This window comes from Neltuma alba, unplaced genomic scaffold (genome assembly GCF_004799145.2).
Source record: "Neltuma alba isolate B1F8T4 unplaced genomic scaffold, ASM479914v2 tig00001497_pilon, whole genome shotgun sequence".
NCBI classification, from domain to species: Eukaryota; Viridiplantae; Streptophyta; class Magnoliopsida; order Fabales; family Fabaceae; genus Neltuma; species Neltuma alba.
In genome coordinates this window covers 17,444-43,272 of record NW_021632483.1, presented here as the reverse complement: position 1 = coordinate 43,272, position 25,829 = coordinate 17,444, and the positions used below count along the sequence as shown (strand labels likewise).

At 32.2% G+C, this 25,829-nt stretch overlaps 2 protein-coding genes and 1 pseudogene across 2 annotated transcripts; all 3 read left to right on the top strand.

Annotated features, from left to right (window-relative positions):
* The first annotated feature begins 8,137 nt into the window (after positions 1-8,137).
* LOC114757730 (organic cation/carnitine transporter 3-like) lies at positions 8,138-9,526 on the top strand (annotated as a pseudogene).
* Positions 9,527-15,548: 6,022 nt separating this feature from the next.
* Positions 15,549-19,662, top strand: LOC114757721 (organic cation/carnitine transporter 3-like). Its single transcript, XM_028946795.1, has 4 exons — positions 15,549-16,797; positions 18,964-19,188; positions 19,311-19,385; positions 19,526-19,662. The coding sequence occupies exons 1-4, from the start codon at positions 15,549-15,551 to the stop codon at positions 19,660-19,662; spliced, it is 1,686 nt and encodes a 561-aa protein (XP_028802628.1).
* Positions 19,663-21,435: 1,773 nt separating this feature from the next.
* LOC114757770 (organic cation/carnitine transporter 2-like) lies at positions 21,436-22,830 on the top strand. The gene has a single exon (XM_028946850.1). It carries the CDS (start codon positions 21,451-21,453, stop codon positions 22,828-22,830), a length of 1,380 nt encoding a protein of 459 aa, XP_028802683.1. The 5' UTR covers positions 21,436-21,450.
* Positions 22,831-25,829: the final 2,999 nt, after the last annotated feature.

Below are 25,829 nucleotides of genomic sequence, written 5' to 3'. Positions count from 1 at the left end.
TAACAGTACATATCTTTAAAATATTATTAAGAAAATTAATAAAATACAGGTCAACTTAGCTTATTAAATCATTTTTCAGATGCCCATAATCAAATTGATTTACCTTGCTCCATGAAAAATTCTTGTTCATCAATTTAATGAAAATGAAAAATGTTTAAGGAAAACAACATTTTTAATAAAACTCTGCAAAACTTTAAACAATGCCCGTAAAATTTGTCATTATCTTTAAGAAAAAAACAACCTCTCATCAAAAGTAGTTATTCAAATTGTTCTTATTATTAAATTAATTATTAAAAGCAACTAGTGAATCCTTAAACAAAAATATTTTTTTAAAAAATTCATATTAATCATGGACAAAACTTAGGACATTACATCCATTCCATCCAGTTCTCCAGTTAACACGTGCCACTTGGATTCATTAAACACCTCATCATTTAACACTGTTTCTCTTCCTCATCGCGGTCAACCAGTGGCAACCCCAAATCGCCTGCCCTTAATAAGGGGTGTTTGACAACCTCCAAACTATCAGAAACACTTTTTTGTAAAACGAAACAAATTCTTCCATATATTAATTTCGTAACCGTAAAAACACTTCTGAAACTATAGTTTGATTTCTATTCAAATACTCTCTAAATTCTTTGACATAAGATGGTGTTTCATGAGCCACTGACACCTCCATTTTCATTCATGAGTTACTTACAAATCAAATTAAAAAAGTGTGGTTCACTACCTTTTTGGTACAATACAGTGCTTCGCTTCTCTATGTTAACAAATCCAAAGTGGGTGGCTGGAATAAATCTCTTGCTTGCTTTTATTTTTAAATTCATCAACAGTTTATGCCAAGACAGCAATCAAGATTCTCATTCTATGAGCAAAACTCCTCGTTACATTAACAAAGTTTAAAACAAGATTGACAGCTACAGTGTTTGCCGTCGATGTTGCCGTGACCCTCTTATGTTGTGTTTGCCATCGAAGCACACAGGAATCAACAAAAACAATGGAGGCGTGATGGGCAAATGCGGCGGTGATAATGATGGGATTATTTGGCGAGGGTTTGGCCTTCCATCACCTGCTTCCTCGTCAAACAATCTCCATCCCACATTCCAAAAACAGAGCTCCCTCCCCATCTCCGTTCACAAGTGGCGATCGTGAAGAGATGACGACGGCCAGGGAAAATGATGCACAATTTGGGCTAGTGATTCCTTTTTATTAGCAGGAAATTTATTCATTTTGATAGTTGAAGAAGACGAGTGATTAGGGATTGCAACTGGTTGATGGCGATGAGGTAAAGAAACAGTGTTAAGTGATGAGGTGTTTAATGAATCCACGTTGCACATGTTAATTGGAGAACTGGATGAACTGTATATAAGACTTGTTTGAAATAGCTTGGAAGTAACTTTTCAATCGTAATTTACGAAATACAAAGTAAATATGTAAAAAAAATTTTATCTTTACTTACGTGAAACGTACGTATAAGTAATTTTAATTGTAATAACAAACAAGGTCATAATGTAGCGGATGTAAGTTTTGTCCTAATATATTTATTGAATCCAACTAATTTTAATTAATTAATTATTTTTTGCCAAACAACTAGTTTTAATTTATTTGTTAGTATTGATAAATTAATTATTCAGTATACATGGACCCCATTACCTAATAAGTTTAAATGAAAACGTCATTATTTTGCCCTTCTTCTTTTTTGCCATTTATTTTTCCCTTCTATACAATTGAACTTTATAAGTAATTGATTCATTATAATTAATATAGCACTGACTTTTGTTAAGAACATATTTGAAACTCTAAAAATTCTTTACCTATTTAAATATTATAACCATCTTGACGTATATAGTTAAACTAAGTTGGCAAAAAAATTATATATTGTAATCTTTGTAGTATAAATTAAATTTTGTGTATAAAAAAGCGACTATAAATTATGTTTACTTCATACTACAAATGTTAAAAATTAAATTGCAATAATTTACTTAGGAATTAAAAAGGCAACTTTTAACTTGTGCTGATATGAGTTGGGATAAAATACTCATTATTTTAACCTCACATTTTGAACCATACAGTCTTTTGCTCTGTTAAAAAATAATTAAGTATTATTTATTTACTCACATTCTATATAAATTTCTGGCGGAAATTTAATTTTATCATAGTCAGGTGTATTTCTTTTGCAAATCTCTTTTATTATTATAAAACTTCTAAGTTTTAACAATGCACCTTGCGAGATCCAATTTTCATCACTGTCTTTACTGACGCCCAACCCCCACCGTCCTCCCCCCGCCCACCACGGCGGCTTGTCTTACTATTCCATCATCTCGGAGTGGAACTTAAATCTTGAGGACGACCCCATGCTTACGGGTCTTCCATCCTCCTCCTTCTTGATCGGCAGCCTTGTCGGCGGTTTTGCCCTATCCACTCTTGCTGATACGCCCTTGGGCCCCAAGAACATGCTCTTCTATTCTTGTCTCTTCATTGCTCGCAGCATATTCTCCAAACCTTTGGGTTTATTCTTGTCTCAGCTTTCTCTCCGGTTTTGGTAGGGCCACCATCAATGCCTCCACCCTCGTCCTTACCTATGAGCTTGTCGGAAAGCAATGGCGAGGCCAGGTGGGTGTCATGGGATTCTAGTGCTTCACTCTTGGCTTCCTCTCACTCCCGGCCATAATCTTTTTTTAATGAGTTTGATGGGTCAACTATAATCTTTTTTTAATAAAACAATTGTTGAATGAGAAAATGACAAATAAAGAAGCTATAAAATATAATATTTCAAATCAAGTATTTAAGAGTTGAAAATGACAAATAAAAAGTCGTGTCTGATATGATATTTTGTATTTATAGTTAAATAACTAAAATATCCTTATATCAAAAAGTTTATTAACAAGTTCTGAACTAATAATAATAAGTATTAAATAAAAAATAATAAAAAATATATTGACAGTGAAAAGTTATTTATTAACAAATTATTAACTAGTAATGACAAGTTTGAGCAGCCAATGATAAGAAATATGTTGACAATAACAAGTTTGATAGCTTTTCTTTTCAAATCTAATATAAGGACATTTTAGTCATTTAACTATATTTGCAAGATATATACTAGATCATGTACCACTTCCTTCTCTGTTATTATCAACTCTTAGGTGTCTGAATTGGGAAATTATAATTTCAGGATTTTTTTTCTAAAATTTTTCCTTGTTGAGTTGTCTATTACATTAATTTTTTTTATAAAAATGTTATTAAATTATAGGTGAAAAGAGATTAGTAGGAGAAAAAAGAACCTACATTTAAAATTTTAAATCAAAGTTGGCAATAGAGGTTGTGTTTGAAAACTCAGAAAAACACGTAAAAAAAAAACTTTCACACAAGTAAAAACAAAACTCATCTCACATATTTATTAAATTTCATAAAATTACTCAATCGTATCAAGGTATGGTTGAGAAACTACTAAATTATAAATAAGTTAAGAGTAAAAGATTAATTTTCTCATATATTTATTATATCATTTAAAAATGTATTTAATAGTTTTGAAAAATGAAGAATAGATCTCTTCATCACTTCGCTTTTAATCGAGTTTATATAAAAAGCGCATAATTTACTCAAAAAATAATCAATTTGCATAACCGGTAAGCCCATTAATTTTAGAGAAAATTACAATTAGGTCCCATATAAGGGAATTAAATACAAAAAGATTTCTTGAAATCATGAAATTATTCTAAAGTCTCAAGGGACTTTTTTGTAATAAATTTTGTTTGTTTAATTACCAAATTACCCTTCTTCTTTTTTGTAAGTTTACATTGACAACTGAAAGAGTAGTGGTTGACAACCTAGGATGCAAGGATTGACAACTATCGTGGCTGGTTTGACAACTTAGGATGTGATATGCTGAGAAAATGTGTTGTCAAACCAGCCGCGATAGTTGTCAATCCTTACACTCTAAGTTGTCAACCACTGCTCTATCAGTTGTCAATGCAAACTTACCAAAAAAAAAGAAGGGTAATTTGGTAATTAAACAAATAAAATGGTCTCTTGGGGTTTCAGAATAATTTTATGATTTTAAGAGACTTTTTTGTATTTAATTCCCTTGGGTGGGACCTAATTGTAATTCTCCCTTAATTTTAACATCCACTGAATTGAAGTATTAAAACGCCAAATCATTGTTTGTTAGAGAAAGTCCTAAAACTAGCGCGTCGCCAGTTTCCCTTGTGAAACTGAAGCCAACCTCAGCCAATTGTTTTTTAATTATTATGATAAATCATCACTTAGTCATATTTATCAACAATGCCTCCCACTACTTTGGACAATCAAATCAATACCAATCAATCAATATAAATTATCAAATATATAGAAAAAGTACACTATTCTTAAATCATGAATAACATAATTATCTTTTAACTATAACTTTCGAGTTATACTATTTTATATTCTTCTTGCAAGATTCAAATTTTTAAATCGGTTTAATTGCTTCTATGAGATACATTTTGAGGTTGTTTGAACATTAATTACTTTATCACTTATCCTCTTATAAATAGGGGCATATCAGGGAAAAATATTTTTGTACATATTTAATGCTTTTAACAAATGTTAATAATTTTTAAAACCATAAAATTTGATTATTTGAATCTTATAGAAAAGAATTGGAGGGAGTATAATAGCGTGACTTCTTGGACCGTGTTTTCCCAGGGAGTGAACTGTTTCCTGTTATAATTTGATATATGAAGAAGGAAAATTCAGACTAAAAATTATGATAATAAACATTTAAAAATTTGATTAGTGGCTTCACCATTACAAGTTTACAACTTAACAAGAGTAATAATTATAACGTTTAAAAAATATGTTAAATTATATAAAATTTTCCTAAATTTAAAACCACATGCAAATTTTTTTTAAAATTTTTAAAACTTAAAGTCTGTATATATGGGGCAACGGTTTGGTTGGTGATCCTGCGTGCAAAAATATTCCTGTGTTCACGAAAAAGGCTGTTTTGTTTATACGATTGCGTATGGGACCCTTAGATTCCTCTATCATACATTATTAGTTCAATTTGGGCTTCTCCGCGTAACATCCAGGATAATTACTAATTATAGCATGAACCACAATTTACTCTCCTAATCATAGTTATTTGTTTCTTTCACCGATAGGGTTAAATCTAATAGAAAAGATTAGTCCCACATAACACAATGAATCAAGATTTGCTTGTTTTGACCCACAACAGTTCAAAATAGAATTGTTTGAAATAATAAAAAAAATAATTAATATGTAAGTTTTTATAGTTTCAACCACTTTTAATCATGTCCTTATAATTTTTTTTTATTAGGTCCTTATAATTTCACATGTTTTTTATCAAGTCTTATAATTTTTTTTATTAGGTCCTTATTGTTTTACCTTATTTTTAATTAGATCCTTGTAGTTTTTATTCTTTAATCTATAAATAATAAATTATTATTATAATCTTATGTTAATATTCTTTTAAATCTTTAGTTAAACATATATATTATTTATTTTTCAATTCCAATTTTTATAATTATAATAATAAAATTTTCTAAATTAGAATATAATTATAAACAATTTATGATTAAATATAATTTATTTTTCTGATTAATTATTAATTACTAAATGATTATATTAATTATTTTGTCTGATTATATAATTATTAATTTAAAAATAAAATTAATTTTAAAGAACAAAGTTAATAAATAATTCTTTTAAAACTACAAAAGACCTAATTAAAAAATAAGTGAAATTATAAGGACCTAATAAAGAAAAGTAAAAAGACCTAATTAAAAATTCGTGAAAGTAAAAAGATCTGATAAAAATTTTTTATATAAACTTAATTAAAAATCAGATAAAATTATAAGGATCCAGAAAATAATTATCCCCCGATAAAAAAATACTGAACCTATGCGTGAGAAAAACAAATATACCCAATTGGGAGTTTTATATGAAGGATATTGTTTATTAGTGACATAGTCAGATTTGTAGCCGTTTGTGCAATTTGCGAATATATTTTGGTTTCAATATAATATAATTTCAAAAACAGCTAAAATTGAGTCAATTATACTACTATCCCTGATCCCATGCGTATTAATTCTAATTGAGGTGACCATGACATACATGAAACGTGAGAGAGGAAATTCTTTTAATTAAAAATATTTTACATATATAAGTATCTTATTAAATTTGTATGTAAATATATAATCTTATCCCATTTTTATTGGTCTGTATGTGTGGGTTGTTACTTTTTTTAAGTGATTAATTAAATACTGATAAAATATTGATAAGTCATTAAATCTTACGACATAACTACTGGGATTTAATATTTTTTAATTTTTGGTGAAACATCGTGCCTATTAATATTTTAAATGCCAAAAGAATGTCCTTTCTTTTTTTCGCATTTTTATGTAAAGTTACTCATAATTAGGCTATTGCATCCTTGTTTTAATAAAATAAAATAAATTCTTATAAGATTAATGTAGATATGAATTTTTCATATAAATTATTGACTTAAAAACTTTTTCTTAAAAGTGGTCATTTAATGCATTTTAATTAAAGTTTACCGTTAGTCTTTGTTTGAAAGTGTTTTATAAATGTGATCATATGCTTGTTAAACCAAAGTTATTATTGATCGGGAAAATATAGAGTATAAATGTAATTTTATCCATAATATTATTTTTGAGTTGTGCCCAACATTTTTATTGGTGCAATTTTACTCATTTTCTGTGCAGTTTTACATATGATATTTTTTATAAAAAAATTATGGGTAAAACTGTGCTACTAAAAATATTAGATGCACTTGAGAATCAAAATTAAGAGTAAAACTGCACATTTAGCAAAAAAATATAATATAAAGAAAAATAAGTTTTTTTTTTAAATAAACAGCGAGGCGAGCAATGGTCTTGCATTTTGTTTTTAAAAAAAATTCAGAGAGAGAAGAAGTGGCTTATGATTTTTCTAGAATTATTTGCAGGACGCCCACGTGGATCACAATTAAACTTGGAACTAGCTAACTGGGAGCTACTGTAAGAGTTTTTTTTTTTCCCCAAATAATAAATTGAGTGAGACCTTTAATTGTCCAGTGCCTTTTGCTGTGCATAGACCCATAACCATATATAATGCTATTTCTTTCGCCAACCCCTTTATACATTAATCATCCTTTTCATATCACATCAAACTTAAATTTTAGGGAAAATTACAAAAAAAATCTTAGAATTATAAAAACACAAATAGGGACATTTGACAACTTTACTTTGAGTTTTGACAATAATAATATGTCATGAAGTTGTCAAAATCAAGGTGAAGTTGTCAATGGTCCTTATCTGCATTTTTACAAGGGAAAACTATATTGGAGGCACCTATACTTTTTTTCAATTTTCAATTTGGTACCTATGTGTTTTTTTTCTTAACTAAATCTTTATTTTTTTCCTCTATTAACATCATTAATCCTTATGTAGAGACTAAAAATATCAATAGAACAAAGTTATAAGAGCTAATGTTGCTAAAAAGATAAAATTAAATGTTTAATTAAAGGAAAAAAAACACATAGATACCAAATTAAAAATGAAGAGAAAGTATAAATACCTTCAATGTGGTTTCTCTTTTTACAATTCTAAAGTTTTTTTTATAATTTCTCCTAAATTTTAAATCACGATTTTTTTAATCAATTTATCCTCATTCGTGTTTCTCGATCGTTCCAAAGCCTTTCTAGATCTCAGTGCGGCCCTCAGCCCAAAGGAAAGCTCTCTAGAGGCTTCCAGTCATTCGTTAAGCTTTTTATTATGGGTAAAGTATATTTGCCGTCTTTTAAATTTACACAAAATTTCATTTTAAATTTTTGAATTTAAAAAATGAAATTTTAGTTTTCTTATTCATAAATCATTAAATAAAAACTGGTGATATCAAACCCTTAAATATTAAAAAATATTATTAAATTTTAACATATTAATTTTATTTTTAAAATAATCATAATTATTATAAAAAAATCATCATTAAAGAATTATAGCTAAAAGACTAAAAACTAAATGCATCTTTTAGTCTTTATTTCTTTATTTTACAAAAATGTCATGTTTGCATACTGGAATGCACATATAAGCAACGTTATGCTCGTTAAGCCTCTCAATCTCGGATCAAAATTTCCTGGAGCTCACATCGAGATTAATGGCGGATTTAAATTCCACACCTCTTCTTTCTCAATCCAGATCCACCGATGAATCTGAACTTCCACGGCCAGCAGGGAGCCGCCTTCCATCTCCAGGATCCACAATCGAACGTTGCCTATCAGAATTCAATCTCTCCCAGTTCCAAGCCCTTCTCGTCTCCTTCGCTTGGATCTTCGATGCGCAGCAAACTTTCATCACCGTCTTCACCGACGCCCAACCCCCAACGTCATCCCCAGCCCGCCACGGCGGCTCGTCGTACTCCTCCATCATCTTGGAGTGGGGCTTAAATCCAGAGGACCCCATACTTACGGGCCTCCCGGCCTCCTCCTTCTTCATGGGCTGCCTCATCGGCGGGCTTGCCCTGTCTACTCTCGCTGATACGTCCTTGGGCCGCAAGAACATGCTGTTCTATTCTTGTCTTGTGATGTCTCTCTCTTCATTCTTCGCCTCCTTTTCTCCCAACCTTTGGGTCTATTCTTGTCTCAAGTTTCTCTCTGGTTTTGGCAGAGCCACCATAGGTACCTCTGCCCTCGTCCTCGCCACTGAGGTCGTCGGAAAGCGGTGGCGCGGCAGGTGGGTGTCATGGGATTCTTCTGCTTCACTTTCGGCTTTCTCTCACTCCCGGCCATGGCATACTAAACCGAAACTCCTCGTGGAGAAACCTCTATAAATACACATCCATCCCAACAATATTCTATTGTGTGTTAGTAAAATTCCTCGTAAGGGAATCTCCTAGGTGGCTTCTTGTACGAGGAATGAAAGAGGAAGCCGTTAATACGCTACGATGCATCGCATCCATATCTCAAAGCTCATTAAATTTAGCCGTTTCTAAAGTGTCTGAGGCTGAGGAAAGTTCAAATGATAATATGAATTTATACTCAGCACTGAAGGTTTTGATGCAGAGAAAGTGGGCATCAAGAAGGATCTTCGCTGTTATGTTGATGGGTTTTGGTATTGGGGTTGTTTATTATGGGATGCCACTAGGTCTTGGAACGCTGTCGTTTGATCTGTATTTGAGTGTGGCGTTCAACGCTTTATCTGAGCTGCCATCTTCTCTGTTAACCTTCATATTGATTGGCAAGTTCAAGAGAAGAAGTGCTATTTGGGTATTCACCATCATGAGTGGGATTTTCAGTCTCTTGTCGGTGATGGAGTTTGGGAAAACATGGATGGAGCTGGAAATTGGATTTGAGTCGGTGTCGTTTTTCTGTGCTTGCACTGCCTTTAATATATACTTGTTATATACGACGGAGCTATTCCCGACATGCGTACGGAACTCGGCGTTGGCAATGGCTAGGCAGGCATTGGTGCTGGGTGGGGCGGTCAGTCCGGTGCTGGTTGCAGCGGGGAGGAGGCAGAGGTTTGCTTAAATATATATTTTATATATATATATGGTGTATCCGATCCATTCGCTGTGATGATTTAGACGGTGAGTTGGTAGATTGGAAGAGGAGAAAGATTATTTTCGTAAGTTACTGCAAAAACGCATTGGAAGGTTTGGTATGGTAAGAGGAATCTTGCCATTATGCGTTACTTGCAGCGAAACAGAGCCGTCATTTGTGGCTGGCGTAAGGCCTGCAAATATTATTTGACTGTCTATACCTATTAATGATTTTTTCTTTTTTATTTTTAGCGAATAACGTTGTGGCAAAATCAGGATGATCCATTCCATTGGCTTTGGTAGCCAATGCCGTTCTGTTCACGCTTAACGATGCTATCACGTAACAAACGACAATCCAATAAGCACTTGGAAGAAATGGGTGTGGTACTTCACCTCTCTTCTCTCTCTCTCTCTCTCAACAAAAATTAAATGGAACGAAAAATAAAAAATATCATTAATAACTATTTAAGTCACTTATATTTAAGAAAAAATTATCATAAGGTCTTAAGGAAGAATTTAATTACCAGAAGGTTTCCAATTGAGTAATGTAAATTAGTTATCACTTTCTATATTAGAACTTGTCAGCTTTGGTAGCCAATGCCGTTCTGTTCACGCTTAACGATGCTATCACTTAACAAAACGGCAATCCAATAAGCACTTGGAAGAAATGAGTATGGTAGTTCACCCCTCCTCTCTCTCTCTCAACAAAAATTAAATAGAACCAAAAAAAAATCATTAATAACTATTTAAATTACTTATATTTAAGAAAAAATTATCACGAGGTCTGAAGGAAAGAATTTAATTATAAGAAGGTTTCCAATTGAGTAATATAAATTAGTTATCATTTTTTACATTAAAACTTGTAATTTTATGTTTATCAGACTTGAGAACAGTCAAATTTCTTTTTTAGATTTCATTACAATTCTCCCTGTATTTAAAAGTTAAACCCGAACACTACTAGAAGGAACTTAAAAGAGATGGAGATCGTCGGGTTTTGTTTTAACAGACTAGGCTTGTCTAATAACAAGTCAACTAGAGTTTGACTTTTAGGTTGTCATGAGCTTTATTGCAGCCTAATTCTAATTTGATTTGAACCTGTTAAAAATATTTGTAATTTAAAATTTTCCAAATACATAATAAAAAAAATACATGGATTAGTAAAAAAAAAAATATACATACTACATAATAATTTTTTAATATTATTTTTTATTTAAATTGTAATGTCATAGGTATTATTTTAAATCTTAACTATAATTAATATTATTAAAAATAAGTTATGATTATATGTTAAAATTAAAAATAAAACTGGATATAAATATAAAATTAAAATTAAAATTATGACAAATAAAAAGAGCAGAGCAGATCAGATCTCACAGATTTAACACGCTTCTAATGAAAACTCAAGTCTGAACCGTTAGATAAATAGCTTTAAAAAAGTCATAAACCTATTTCTATCTTGAAGACTAGACCAAGTACTGTTCAAGCCGAAAGTCCTTCACTGATCCTGATTCCTGGCCAATTTTCACCCCACTGATAGAGGATAAAGACAAAGCTGTCAGTACATCACGATGCCTCACACGACCGCAGCATCGTCTCCACTCTCCAAGGACATTGAATTTTTGGCCATCTCTCTAAACTGTCTGACAAAGACAGATGATATAAGCTCATATGATATATTATTATTATTATTACTCCTCGGCTTATTATAAAAGACTCATTTGACTTTTTATTTGGTCCTAATTATAAGACCTCAATCCATTTTGTCTCTTATATTTATTCATTTTTTTCTCAAGATAATCCTTCTAATAATGATAGTTTTAGCCAATATACTTAATTAGCAAGGATATTTTAGGAATGACAACACTTATTTATTATAAATAACCAACTTAACTTACTTTCTTAATCTCCTCAAATAAATCAATTGAGTCTTTAATTAGGATCGGAGGAGTATTATACAATTTAAATCATATGCAAATATATTAATGCCGGACTCAAAATCTCATTTAAATGTGACGGATTAGATAGCTAGGGGACCACCCACTGGCTGGCGCTGAATATTTTAGTGCAGAAGCAATGGGCTTCGAGAAGAATCTTAGCTGTTAACGTCCATGGATTGTGGGACTGGCGTGGCTTACTTCATTCTGGAATCTGGAAGGCGCCATTGCCACTGAGTCTCAAATGTTGTCGTTTAGCCTCTAGTTTAGATAATGAGACAATATTCATATGATTAGTTTAGTTAAGCTGAATAGTAATTTAAAATCAATAAAAATTTATGACAAATTTAATACTTATAACTCTTTTTATTAGTATATATAAATTAGTTATAAATTATTTTTTCAGTAAAATTATAAATTGTTTATACTACTTCATGTCATAATTATACAACACCGTTTATAGTTTATAAATGAGATCAAAAGTAGTATCTGGGATGAGTTGGGAGTGTTTGGGAGAGAAAGTGCAGCATGAAACAAAGGCGTTGCCGGTTTCCAATGTGAAGCCACCAAGAGGCAACCCTCGGCCAGATTTACAATTTACAATATAAAGAGAGTTTTTTTTTTTTCCAATCTTTCGTATAAATTATCTCATTAAATTTATTTATTAAATAAATAAATAAACTTTCTTTCTAATTGTGCAAACTATTTTTGTTTTGAAAAGTACATGTATATATGCATGCATCAAACGAAGATAAAATTTAAAAGTTATTAAATTTTAAGATAGAATTAATAAGATTTAAATTTTTTGTTTAATAAAATATATTTGAAGCGTCCTATAAATTTAGATAGTTATTAATTATCGTTTTTAATTTTATTCTTATTTCAAATTACTAAGAGGGAATTTAATTTAATTCAAATTCACTATTTCTTCATTGCTCCTTGAATGCGATCTGTTTTCCACTCTCTTTAATACGAGTAAAGTTAAGAGTATTTAAATTTTAAGACAAATAATTTGTAGCCATTTGCGCAAGGGAAAATATATTATAAGTCCTTATAGTTTGATCAGATTTGAATTAGATTCTTATAGTTTTATTTCTCTTTATGAATCATTGTAGTTAATTTTGTTAAATTTACAAGTCCTTCTGTCACTAACGCTGCAAACGCCGTTAACCCACAATAGCAGAAGATGATCTAGCAGTGCACTCTCCCTCCCCTCCCTCGAGTTTGTGTCTCTCTCTACATCACCTTTCTCTTTCATCTGTTAAAGCTAACCACAATGAGCTCGATGACACCCAGGAGTGAAGAAGGACTACCTCTTCAACTAATATTACTCCTCATCAACATGGAACACTGCTTCTATGCTGTTATATCAAAACAAAGAAGCTTTGATCAGAGTCTTATGGGAGGAATTGATGAAATTTTTTCGGCATCTTAGGCTTTTTTCTTCACTTGTAATAATATTTCTGGCACATATATAACCTCCTTTCATATCGCTCTGATTCTAGTCTACTTGAGCCAGCAGCATCGCGTTTTGGTGAGTTTCATGTTTATCATATTTTCATGATCCATGATATATATAATTATGGCAATTAGTTTCCTCTGAGATCTGAATTCATTAAATCTTGCTTATCTATAACAAAAGACAAAGAAGCAGCAGGCTAATGAATGCAGCCATAGGAGTTCACCGAAAAAATTGCCATGGGTGCAACGCTGAACGCCAATCCTCACTATACTCCGTCTTCACGTAATCGAACTTATAACAACATAAAAGCAGTGTGCTCATGTTGATGAGGAGTAGGATCAGTCGAAGAGGCAATCCTTCTTCACTCATTTTGGGTGTCATTGAGCTCATTGTAGTTAGCTTTAACAGATGAGAGAGAAAGGTGATGCAGAGAGAGACACAAACTCAGGGGAGGGGAGAGAGAGCACACTGCCAGATCATCTCCTGTCATTGTGGGTTAACAGCGCTTGCAATATTAGTAACGGAAGGACTTGTAAATTTAACAATTAACTATAAGGATTCAATAAAAAGAAATAAAATTATAAGGACATAATTCAAAATCTAATGGACTTGCAAATATGTTCTCCCTTTGCGCAATTTGCAAATATTTTGTGTCAATATTAAATTATAATTTAAAAAAAATCTAAAATTGACAACTAGATATAATATATATCATACACAACATCTTTTATCTTCAGAAGAAAGCGCTCAGCTCCTTTCCGATAACTATACCTGTTGATGCTGATTCAGCAATGTATCCTTTTTTTTTTTTTCCCTCATTCTCATTGTAATTAAATTCAATTTTACTTCTTGTTTGCAGTTTAGCCTTCAGATGCCCATAATCACAGTGGTTTACCTCGCCCCATGCAAAATAGTGTTGTTTTTTTGTTCATCAATTTAATGGAAATGAAAAATGTTTAAGGAAAATGACATCTGTAATAAAACTCTGCAAATCTTTAAAGATTACCTGTAAAATTTCTCGTCATCTTATTTCTAAAAATAAAACACCCTCTCATCAACCGTAGTTATTCAAATTGTTCGTTATTAATTAAATTAATTATTAAAAGTAACTAGTGAATGATTAAATAAAAATATTTTTAAAAAAATTAATATTGATAATATATTTATTGAATCCAACTAATTTTAATTAATTTATTATTTTTTGCCAACCAACTAGTTTTAATTTATTTATTTTTTTTTGGTATTGATAAATTAATTATTCAGTATACTTGGACCCCATTACTTAATAAGTTTAAACGAGAATATATGGGCCCAACCATTACATAAACTAATTATTATTTGTTTTATTATTTTTCCCTTCTTCTTTTTGTGCCATTTATTTTGCCCTTCTATACAATTGAACTTTATAAGTAATTGGTTCATTATAATTACTATAGCACTGACTTTTGTTAAGAACGAATTTGAAACTCTACAAATTCTTTACATACTTAAGTATTATAACTATCTTTTAACTTATATTTTTAGTCCACCAACGACCAAGGGAAGAAGAAGAAATAAATCCTATGTATATATATAGTTCAATTAAGTTGGCAAAAAAAATTATACTTCTCCGGTTCTTAATATAAGACCCATTTAACTAATTTGATTAGATTAAGAAAGTTAGGTAAATTAGTTAATTATAAGAAATGTAACACGTTTTTTCTAAAACACCATAATCATCTTTCTTAATACCCATCTTCCTCTTCTACTTAATTATGGTTGAGGGAGTATCTATAGGATTAATTTAGAGAAAATTGATAAATATGAGAAATGAGTTTTATATTTAGGATCAAAACCAACTCAACAATTGGGTCCTATATTAAGGACCGGAAAAGTATATTGTAATCTTTGTATTATAAATTATGTGTATGAAAAAACGACTCTAAATTATGCTCACTTCATACTAAACATTTTAAAAATTAAATTGCAATAACTTAGTTGGGCATTAAAAAAACAACTCTTTAACTTGGGCTAATATGAGTTGAGATAAAATGCTCATTATTTTAACCTGACATTTTGAACCATACAGTCTTTTGCTCTGTTAAAAAATAATTAAGTATTATTTATTTACTCACATTCTATATTACCATACAATTTAAATTTCTGATGGAAATTTAATTTTATCATAATCAGTGTCTATTTCGTTTGCAAATCTCTTTTATTTATAAAACTTCTAAGTTTTAACAATGCATCTTGCGAGATCCACACTAATTATGAAAGTTGAAACTATTTTGGACTATTTTCGGTTGGCATAATATAGAAATAAAAATAAAAATTTAATCTTCCAAATATTACATCAAATTTAATTTTAAATCATACACTATAAAACGTGTCTTATAAGTTTTTTGGTCCTCACTCATTCATGTTCTCGCTCGTTCCGTGCCTTTCGGAATCTCTATACGGTCCCATAGCCCCAAGGAAAAATCTCTGTATTAGACCCCCAATAATTCATTAACCTTTTTTATGAAAAAAACAAATACAGAGGACAGTTTTGCTCCCGAGCATGCATACATATATAGCAACCTTCTTCTTCAGACCATTCAGATCAAAAGTTCTTCGAACTCACTTCCACATTAATGGCCAATTCACATTCAACCCCTCTTCTTTCCCAATCCAAATCTACCGATGAATCTGAAGTTCCACAGCCTGAGAAACACCTTCCATCTCTGGGCTCCACAATGGAACGTTGCTTATCAGGATTCACCCCTTCCCAGTTCCTCCAACCCCTTCACATTTCCTTCGCTTGGATTTTCGATGCCCACCAAATTTTCATCACTGTCTTTACTGACGCCCAACCCCCACCGTCCTCCCCCGCCCACCACGGCGGCTCCTCTTACTATTCCATCATCTCCGAGTGGAACTTAAATCTTGAGGACGACCCCATACTCACGGGCCTCCCATCCTCCTCCTTCTTCATCGGCAGCCTCGTCGGCGGTTTTGCACTATCCACTCTCGCTGATACGTCCTTGGGCCGCAAGAACATGCTCTTCCATTCTTGTCTCTTCATGTCCCTCTCTTCATTGCTCGCAGCCTACTCTCCAAACGTTTGGGTCTATTCTTGTCTCAGGTTTCTCTCTGGTTTTGGTAGAGCCACCATCAGTACCTCCGCCCTCGTCCTCGCCTACGAGCTCGTCGGAAAGCAGTGGCGAGGCCAGGTGGGTGTCATGGGATTCTTGTGCTTCACTCTTGGCTTCCTCTCACTCCCGGCCATGGCATACTTAAACCGAAACTCCTCATGGAGAAACCTCTATATATACACATCCATCCCAACAATATTATACTGTGTGTTAGTAAAACTCCTCGTACACGAATCTCCTAGGTGGTTCCTCTTAAGAGGAAGGAAAGAGGAAGCCATCGATACACTAAGATGCATCGCATCAATATCTCAAAGCTCATTGAATTTAGCCATTTGTGAAGTGTTTGAGACCGAGGAAAGTTCGGATGATAACATGAATTTATACTCGGCACTGAAGGTTTTGAGGCAATGGGCTTCAAGAAGGATCTTAGCTGTTATGTTGCTGGGTTTTGGTATTGGCGCGGTTTATCACGGGATGCCACTGGGTCTCGGAACGCTGTCGTTTGATCTGTATTTGAGTGTGACGTTCAATGCTTTATCGGAGCTGCCATCGTCTCTTTTAACCATCGTATTGATTGGCAAGTTCAACAGAAGAAGTGCTATTTGGGTATTCACCATCATGAGTGGGATTTTCAGTCTCTTATCGGTGATGAAGTTTGGGAAAACATGGATGCAGCTGGAAATGGGGTTCGAGTTGGTGTCGTTTTTCAGCGCTTGCACTGCGTTTAATATATACTCAGTTCAGACATGTTGGCATAAATCTCAATTAATGAAACACTTGAAGTTGGTACCCCGGGGGGTGGGGGGGGGGGAGGCTTTACATTGTAATTAGGTGGTAGCTCTATGTTTATTTTGGCGTCTGTTTTCTGCTAAAAAAATATCTGGTAATCTACGTGTTCTGATAAAATTGAACTGTGTGTGCTAGTGTGGAAAAATAGTAATGAAATAAGATGAGAAGAAAGGCTTTAAAGGAGCATGGTTTTAATGAGTTTGATGGCCTAAGTATTGTCCAAATTAATATAAAATTAAAATTTGTAGTAGAGTCGAGTGTAACATAGTGGCCTCTTTTAGAATCAATTATTTAGCTACTTGAATGAAAATTTCTTTAAAAGAAATAAGGGTTTAATGACAAAATTAATTAAGGAAAATCTAAATTAAAACTGTATGACTAACTCGAGTTAAACCTGAAACACACCGCAATCAATCACAAACCAATCACCTAAATTAACCTCACTCATCCACAAAATTAATTGAGTTCATTTAACTTTATTTTTCTCGTTTTACTCTTATTACAGCTTAGGATCATGATTTGTGAATGGTCACACCAAGAAAAATAGTTCTCCATTATATTACTGAAATTGCAAGAAACCAACAAGAAAAATATGAAGAAGGGGACGTATTCCGTGGTATAAAGTGCCTCCAAACTTTTAGATGATATTAAAAGAACAAATTTACTCCCACAGGAACCCTTGATAAAATTATAAAAATACTCAAAGAATAAAAAAATATAAATAATTAGTTTCCAGAAATTGATTCTTGACTTGACCTTTAACAATATCTGAATTCTTTGACCAAAAAATAATCTTTGTCAATAATTTCCAAATCAACTCCAATAAAATTGCATGAAACCAACAAGAAAAATATGAACGGGTTGGTTTAGCCCGCCTCGTCGCAGCTTGACGTTGAAAAAATTTCAACCCAGCCCGCTATGAATGGGTCGCTTGTCAACCCACTTTCTCTCTCTCTACATTTTTAAATTTTTTTATTTTCAAATTTAATTACAAACTTTTATAAATTAAATTTAAATTGTTTCTATATTTTTATAAAGTTAATAATTAACCCCGAACATCTATTTTACATAATTAGTCTACTAACATAAAGATAATTACTTTTTGGTGGGTTGAATTTTCAAACTCAACTTATATTATCGGCTTTTGATTATTTTAGAAAAGTAATGGAAAATTTTGAATCAATTAAAGGAAATCTTGCTCAATCATGGTGAATTTGAAAGTTATAGAAATTATTGACAATACATTTATGTCCCCGACGAATATCACACTATTGAGATTCAACAATATATTTTGAAAAACTATTCCCGTGATTTTGTTATAAAGCATAAAATAAAAGAATTAAAATCTAAATAAATACGATAATCAATCAAATTTGACAATCAAACTCAATAATCCTTGTAATTGAAAAATAATTATATGAAACTAATTATGACAATGGATCCACTAATAGAATTAATTGATATGGTCAACAAAAAGAATGAGACAGAGAGCTTTTAGACATCTTTTGTCTCTCATATAAATAAAGACACGTATAGTATAATATTTCACTTGAATATGATGAGTTAAAGTATGTTTTTAGTCTTTTGATTTTACATAAAATTTTAATTTAGTCTCTTGACTTAAAAAAATATATTTTTAATATTTTATCCTTAAAATTACTAATAAAAAAATATGATAGTGAGATTTTGAATGTTGATAAAATATTCATAAATACTAACATATTAATTTTAATTAATAATCATAATTTTTATAAAAAAAATTATCATTTAAAACTAACAGTTTTAAAATTAAAAGACTAAAAACATACTTTTTAAAATTAAAAAACAAAACTGAAATTTTATATAAAATTAAAAAACTAAATATACACTTCCTTCAGTTTGATATCATATATTGATTCAACACATATATTCAAATCTTCAATTATTTATTACAAAATAATTTCTGGGATCATAGCCACACCCTAATTAATTGCCGAGACATCAAATCTTTAATCCGTAAATCATTATTATGACTAAATAAATATTAAGAGAATATTCTTGGCCTCGAAGAAATTAGTGATCATGGCCCTATATATGCGATACAAAAACAATGAAAACATTGATATTGCTTGGCATTCAAACGCAGTAGCTAGGGCTATACAGAGGAAGATGGAAAGCTCAAAGATAAGTCTATTTTGTGCTGTCTCTTTTCTCTTCGTCTCCCTTGTGGCGAGCGATCGTCTAATTCTCTCAAGCTTCGTTCCTTCTGGTTCTTCTAACCCTGAACAAGCTTTTCAGAAACCGTCTTCTTCTGTTTCAGCCATCTATGGTCCTTATGTCAACTATGGCGTGAAGAGGCTTGTTCCTTCAGGTTTAATTAAATTCTGAAGTGCTAGACACACACACACACACTAGTCTTTGTTGTTCATTTTTCTATGTTAACTTATGATCAAAGTGTTGTTTTTTTTTAAGAGACTTGTTTTGTTGGTGCAGGTCCAAATCAAGAGAAATCACCTGAGTCGCCACATTCAAACATGAACTATAACATGAAGAGGCTTGTTCCTTCAGGTTTAAATTCTGAAATGAATATTAAATTTTGCGAATCTCTCATGAAGTGCTACACACGCTAGTCTTTGTTATTTATTTTTCTATGTTAACTTATGATCAAAGTATTGTTTTTTCTTAAGAGACTTGTTTTGTTGGTGCAGGTCCGAATAATGAGAAATCACCTGAATCCCCTCATTCAAACGTGAACTATAACATGCAGAGGCTTGTTCCTTCGGGTCCCAATCCTTTGCACGATGGCATTGTTCCTCTTCCTACTAATAAGGGATCGATGAATTGATGAGAAGAGGCTTGTTCGTTTCAGTCTGAATTCTGAAAAGTTGATCTGATTTCTTTAATATACTAGTGCATGTTTTGGAGCTCCATTTTGAGGGGCTTTTTTTTGTTGTTTTTGTTTTGTTTTTATTTCTAGAGAAAATTATGTTTAATTTCTCATTGAACTTAATTATTATCTGAATAGTCAAGGAGAGCAGTATTATTTGTTTTTTTTGGTTTCAACATTACTCGTAGTTATTTTTTTTCTTATGGAAATCAAAAGTTATGCGTTTGTATATAGTGGCCAATAGTATGGTGCACACGACTATAAGTGTTGAAATATTTATCAACTTTGTTTATTTTAGAAGTAAAATTAAGATGGATTTTGGTCGTTTATAGCCAGTGTGAACTTAAGTATGGAGCTAATTGCAATGCTTAGTACATTTTGCTCATCATAACCAACTATATTATACTCCTCCGGTTCTTATTATAAGATCCAATTTGACTTTTTATTTGGTCCTAATTATAAGACCCAATCCATTTTCTCTCTTATATTTATGCATTTTTTTCCAAGATAATCCTTCTAATAATGATAGTTTTAGCCAATATACTTAATTAGCAAGGATATTTTAGGAATAACAACACTTATTTATTATAAATAATCAACTTAACTTACTTCCTTAATCTCCTCAAATAAGTCAATTGGGTCTTATAATTAGGACCGGAGGAGTATATGAATATAATTAATAAACTAAACACTTTTTTGTTACCGAAAAAATTATTGTAATTAAAAATAAATAACAAATGATAAGTAAGAATTAACAGCAACTTTCTGATTAATTATATGTATATATCAAAAATAAAATTGATGTAATAATATGTACGATATAGCTAGTGCCACGTGGTTCATTTAATATGATGCTTCAACCTTTGCTGATTGCCACGTGGTTCATTGAATATGACCAGTTGCCAAGTCATTGATGCAAGGAGTAATACCGGATTACCTTGAAAAATTAAGAAAGTGTTTGGATATAATTAAAATACTTTTTAAAAACATTTTTTTTGTAAATGAGATGAATTCGTCCATATATTTACTTCATATATCATGAAATTATTTTTAAAATTATAATTTAATTTTCATTCAAGTACCCCCAAGATAAAATTGGGGAATTGAGATTAGGATCTAAGATTTCAAAGGAAAAAAAGTGTTATAATAAGTTATACATACTGGGCCCAATTCGTCCAATCCATGATGGGCCGGCTGACCCACATCATGGACACGACGTCCTCTTTTTCCATTTTGCCGGCTGCTGTTTTTTTTTAAAATATATGCATAAATGCTACTTTTTTTTTTTTTTCAATTTAAAATTTGAATGTGGATAAATACCTTTTGTATAGCTGTACAAAAAGACCTTTTCAGTTCAACAAAAGGTGTTTTGTTTTTGTCTCTTCACTTGAAACAAGATGGGTTCGTCTCTTTGATTTCTTCTTAAGTCGATTGATTTAAAATATTTAAATCAGTATTAATTTTACATTAATATATCACTTCAAGGCCTCTTTTATCACTCACTCTAATTCATTAAGATTTTGGTTTCATTCTTTCTCCTCCATCTCCAGGTATATAATTAAGAGTTTAACTCTATCAAAACAACAAAACGTCACAGAAATGGCAGAGCCAAACCAAACTTTACCTGTATCTGATTTAGAAAGGAGGGAAGCTTCATCACAGCCATCTTTGGACGATATAATAGAAATAAGCCTTGGAAGCTTTGGTTGGACTCAACTCCTTCAATCTCTCCTTGTGTCCTTCTCAATGTTCTTCGATGCACAACAATCATTCATCGGTATCTTCACTGATGCTCACCCTTCAGAAGCTTCTGATATCTGCAAGATTCCAAGATCTTCTTCGTGGGCTTGGGATGGTCTCTCCCCTAAGACAATCATATCCCAGTGGCATCTTGAATGTGCCAGTTCCTTCATTACAGGCTTACCTCAATCTTCCTTCTTCATGGGTTGCTTGCTTGCTGGCTTTCTTCTTGCCTCGTCCGCTGATTCATCCCTTGGCAGGAAGAACCTGCTCTTTCTCTCTTGTTTAACCATGTCGATTGTTTCAAGCATCATTGTGTTTTCCCCCAACGTCTGGGTCTACTCAGCTTTCAAGTTTCTGATTGGGTTTTGCCGCTCATCGATCGGAACTTGTTCTCTGGTTTTGCTGACAGAAAGAGTTCAAAAAGAGTGGAGATTTCGAGTTGGTGTCCTCGAGTATATTTGGTTCACATTAGGGTTTATGTCCTTGCCTGGTATAGCTTATGTTCACAGACATTCGTCATGGAAGTCTCTTTACCTGTGGACTTCAATTCCTGGAATTTTCTACTCCCTTTTCGCTTACATTTTTGTCACAGAGTCTCCAAGGTGGCTTCTCATGCGAGGTCGAGAAAAAGAAGCCATGGCTATGCTCAAAGGAATCACTCCTGATTCAACAGAAGAACATGGCGGAACCATAACTTCAAGTCAATTAGCAGAACTTGCTCAACAACAAAGTAGTGCTTCTTCAACTTCTTCCAACCCCTACTCATCGATTAGAGAACTTTATGAGAAAACTTGGGCTCTTAAACGATTATTAGCAGTTATGGTGCTTGGCTTTGGGATTGGAATGGTGTATTTTGGCATTCCTTTGAACATGGGAAACTTAGGCTTCAACATATATCTGAGTACTTTCTTTAATGCTTTACTGGACATACCAGCTTTCATAGCCACTTACTTGTTGGATAATTGCAGGAGAAAGCCTTCAATTCTGGGCTTCTGTATAGCAACTGGGATTAGTTGTTTGATTTGTGGTGTGATCACTACAAATGATGAGATTCTTCGCAAAATGAAACTAGGGCTTGCTTTGATCTCATTCTTCAGTGTTGGGACAGCTTTTAATATGTTTCTGATATACGTAATAGAGCTATTCCCTACATGTGTGAGGAATATTGCAACATCAATGGCGAGGCAGGCCATTGTGTTTGGAGCCATATTCAGCCCATTTTTGATATCAGAAGGAAGGAAAAATGACTTGTTCTCTTATGGCGTGTTTGGGGTGGTTATATTATGTAGTGCTTCTTGTATTCTACACTTGTTTGAAACCACAGGACTTCCTCTCTCTGATACTATGGATCAACAGGAGAGGAAAGAAAGCAGAAATGTATAAGCACACACACACACTTACACATATGTGTGTGTGTGTGAAGCAGAAGCTATATATATTGTCAATATTATATATATATATATATTGAAGAATGATAGTCTTCTTGGATCAGCCTGGAGCACCAAATGTTTTTGAATGGCTTCTTAATTCTCTCGGATAAATTATCTGAAGAAGGAAAGTTTATAAATGAGGCCACGTGTATGCAGAAATAAGGAACAAATGAATATTCAAAAGGATAATGCAAGGAATTAAGGTCCGTTGTATCTCATATGGGCTTTGTCGCTGGCGTAGTTATCTCATATGGGCTTGTAGCTGGTGTAGTTTTTCTTGGGCTGGGTTGTATTGGGCCAGTCTAATGGATTAACTTTAGCCCAAACGTTTTTGAATTTCTCAGTCACTAAAATCACATATTAATGAAATCAGTACCAAACCCAACAGTTGGTAGATATAACAATAATGTGATTATGTGGGCTGAAGTTTTTTTCTGTATGAAAATTAAATAGTGGGTTAATATTTTTAGGAACCACATTAATTGCCAAGATATGATGTCATTGTTTTCCAAATCAAGTTAATCCGCAACAGACATACATATTGTATTTTGACAACATTAAATAGAAAATATCTTTGATTAGCCTGTAAAACCAAAATAATATAAGTTGGAAATTAACTGTTTTGTGAATGTACCAAGCATTAATTTCTACAAAAATATATCGAAACCTATTCATTGTAGCAAATAGCGCAAAATCGATGGCCCCAAAAAAAAGAAAGGAGCAAAATCCTTGCAACCAATAAAGAGAAAATCTCAGATTACCATCATTGTCAGGGTTGATCAGTATTTAGGCCATTCATAGATACTTTTTTAGTCCTATTTATAATGAATAAGGGACAGAAAGAAGATCTTTTTATTCTATTTATAAGTTATAATATTCCATTTTTAACAAGAATTTATATACAGGTTAAAGAATGTATATACATACTATTTTATGTATAGATTGTTATTTTTGTTGAAAAATGTATATATCATATAAGAGAAAAATTTGAAGATAAAATTTTAATAACACACAATTAAGGCTTTTCTTGATTACGATAAAACATATTGTAAGAGACTTATAAGTAGAATTATAAAAGTATGATAAATGTTTACCGACTATGGTGAGACAGTTCAATAAATTCAAAGATTTTAATGATAAAATTTAAAATAAAAGAAAATATATTCATTAGGTTTCATGCACCTTACCTCATTCATTTGAGGCTCCAATAATGTACGAATTTCCATTATGGATATCATTATATAGTCCCCCCAAAAAATCATCAATATTAATGACTAGCAAAAATTGCACATCCCCTAATTACCAACAAATTAATCCTTGCTGATATATGTATATATGTAGCATTGTTGAGAGATATATATTAATACACATACCTATGCTTATCTATCATTGAGTTGGGTTTTTGAAGGCATCAAAATGACAAACTCAAAAGTTCATTTGCTTTCTTCTGCAATCTGCTTTCTTCTCTTAGTCTCTCTTGCTGTGAGTAGGCATCATGATGAGATTAAGAGACTGGTTCCTTCAGGTCCCAATCCTGAGACTTCACCTGATCCTCCACCTCTCACATCTGATCATAACAATTTGAACTACAACAATATCAAGAGGCTTGTTCCTTCTGGTCCTAATTCTCAGCGTTCACCTGATTCACCACACGCCGCTTCTAGCAACTATAATATCAAGAGGCTTGTTCCTTCTGGTCCCAATCCTGAACAATCACCTGAATCGCCTCCAATCACTTATTAGAGGCTTCTTCCTTCAAGTGGTTGAGAGCCTTGTTCGTGGCGCTAGGGTTTTGTTCCAGATCATGTACCCATTTTAATTCATCATCAGTTTCCATGGTTCTGTGATTTTCTTTTCTTTTTTTTTTTGGCTTTAGTTTTCTGTTTTGAGTTGTTTGTGTTTTGTGGTTCGTGCAGTCAGTTTGGCTTCTTTTTCTTTCTTTCTTGGTTTTTTTCATGGGTACATCTGGAGGATTTGAATCCATTATCTTCTTACTATTATACCCCATCGTTGTCATTAGATGTAATATTGTTATTCAAATCTGCACCGTTCCGTTTAATTTCTTTAGTTGTTTAATGGAATTTATTCACTGGTCAAATGGGGGCAAAAAATCAATGAGTGGATCTCCCGAGATTAACACTATCCATTTTAGAAGCTATTATAGCCAGCAAATCGAGCGTTTTGCAATATACATGTACGTGTCTGACTATATATTCAAATTTCGGGATTTCTGTTTCTCATTCCTCTTTAAACGACATAACGTCAATCGAATGGTTGTTAATCCCAACTTAAGAAATATTTTAGACCCAAAAAAAAAAAATGAGAATGACTTGGGTCTAAAGGTTACTGAAGTATAAAATTCCTATGGGACGAGAAACTCATACTATAGTCTAAATTATTATTGGACAGATGGCTGATATAGAATTTTTTTCATAACACATTCTCGAGTGAATTTCGTTTCAAAAAAATAGAATTATTTGTTCCACCAATGAAAAAAATAGAATTAGTTAATTACTTGTTTAAGTTTAATAATAAGATTGTATTGTTAATTCAATCGTACCTTTTTAGCATATCGAGTTATTCTTTTATGTAAATTGTGTAATAAAAATTCTCAATAGAAAGTTTTGTTTTATTTGGAAAAATTTGCCTGCAAAAATATGAGCCGAGAAGGGGGCCAAAAAAAAAAAAAAGAAACTCTTTCAGGATCCAACCATATTAAAACGGATGTTTTGATTCCCCCCCCCCCCCCAAGAAGTGAATGTGTTGGTTCAATTGGAAATTTTATTATTATTGAAGATTAAGAAAGTAAATATCTTAAAAGATAAGAAATTTATTCTAAATAAATGTTGTTAAACTATATCCAAATTTGAGAAACATAGTTCCCTTTTCTGCTGGTTCTCTAATAATGCCTGTAATAATTATCGATATTCCTGTCTGTTAATAATCCGCTGT

Coding starts and splice junctions, on each gene's coding strand:
- LOC114757770 (XM_028946850.1), top strand. CDS start 21,451: ATGTTCTTCGATGCACAACAATCATTCATCGGTATCTTCACTGATGCT.
- LOC114757721 (XM_028946795.1), top strand. CDS start 15,549: ATGGCCAATTCACATTCAACCCCTCTTCTTTCCCAATCCAAATCTACC. Junction 16,798..18,963: donor TATATACTCAGTTCAGACAT/GTTGGCATAAAT, acceptor ATTCAAACGCAG/TAGCTAGGGCTATACAGAGG. Junction 19,386..19,525: donor GAAGAGGCTTGTTCCTTCAG/GTTTAAATTCTG, acceptor TTGTTGGTGCAG/GTCCGAATAATGAGAAATCA.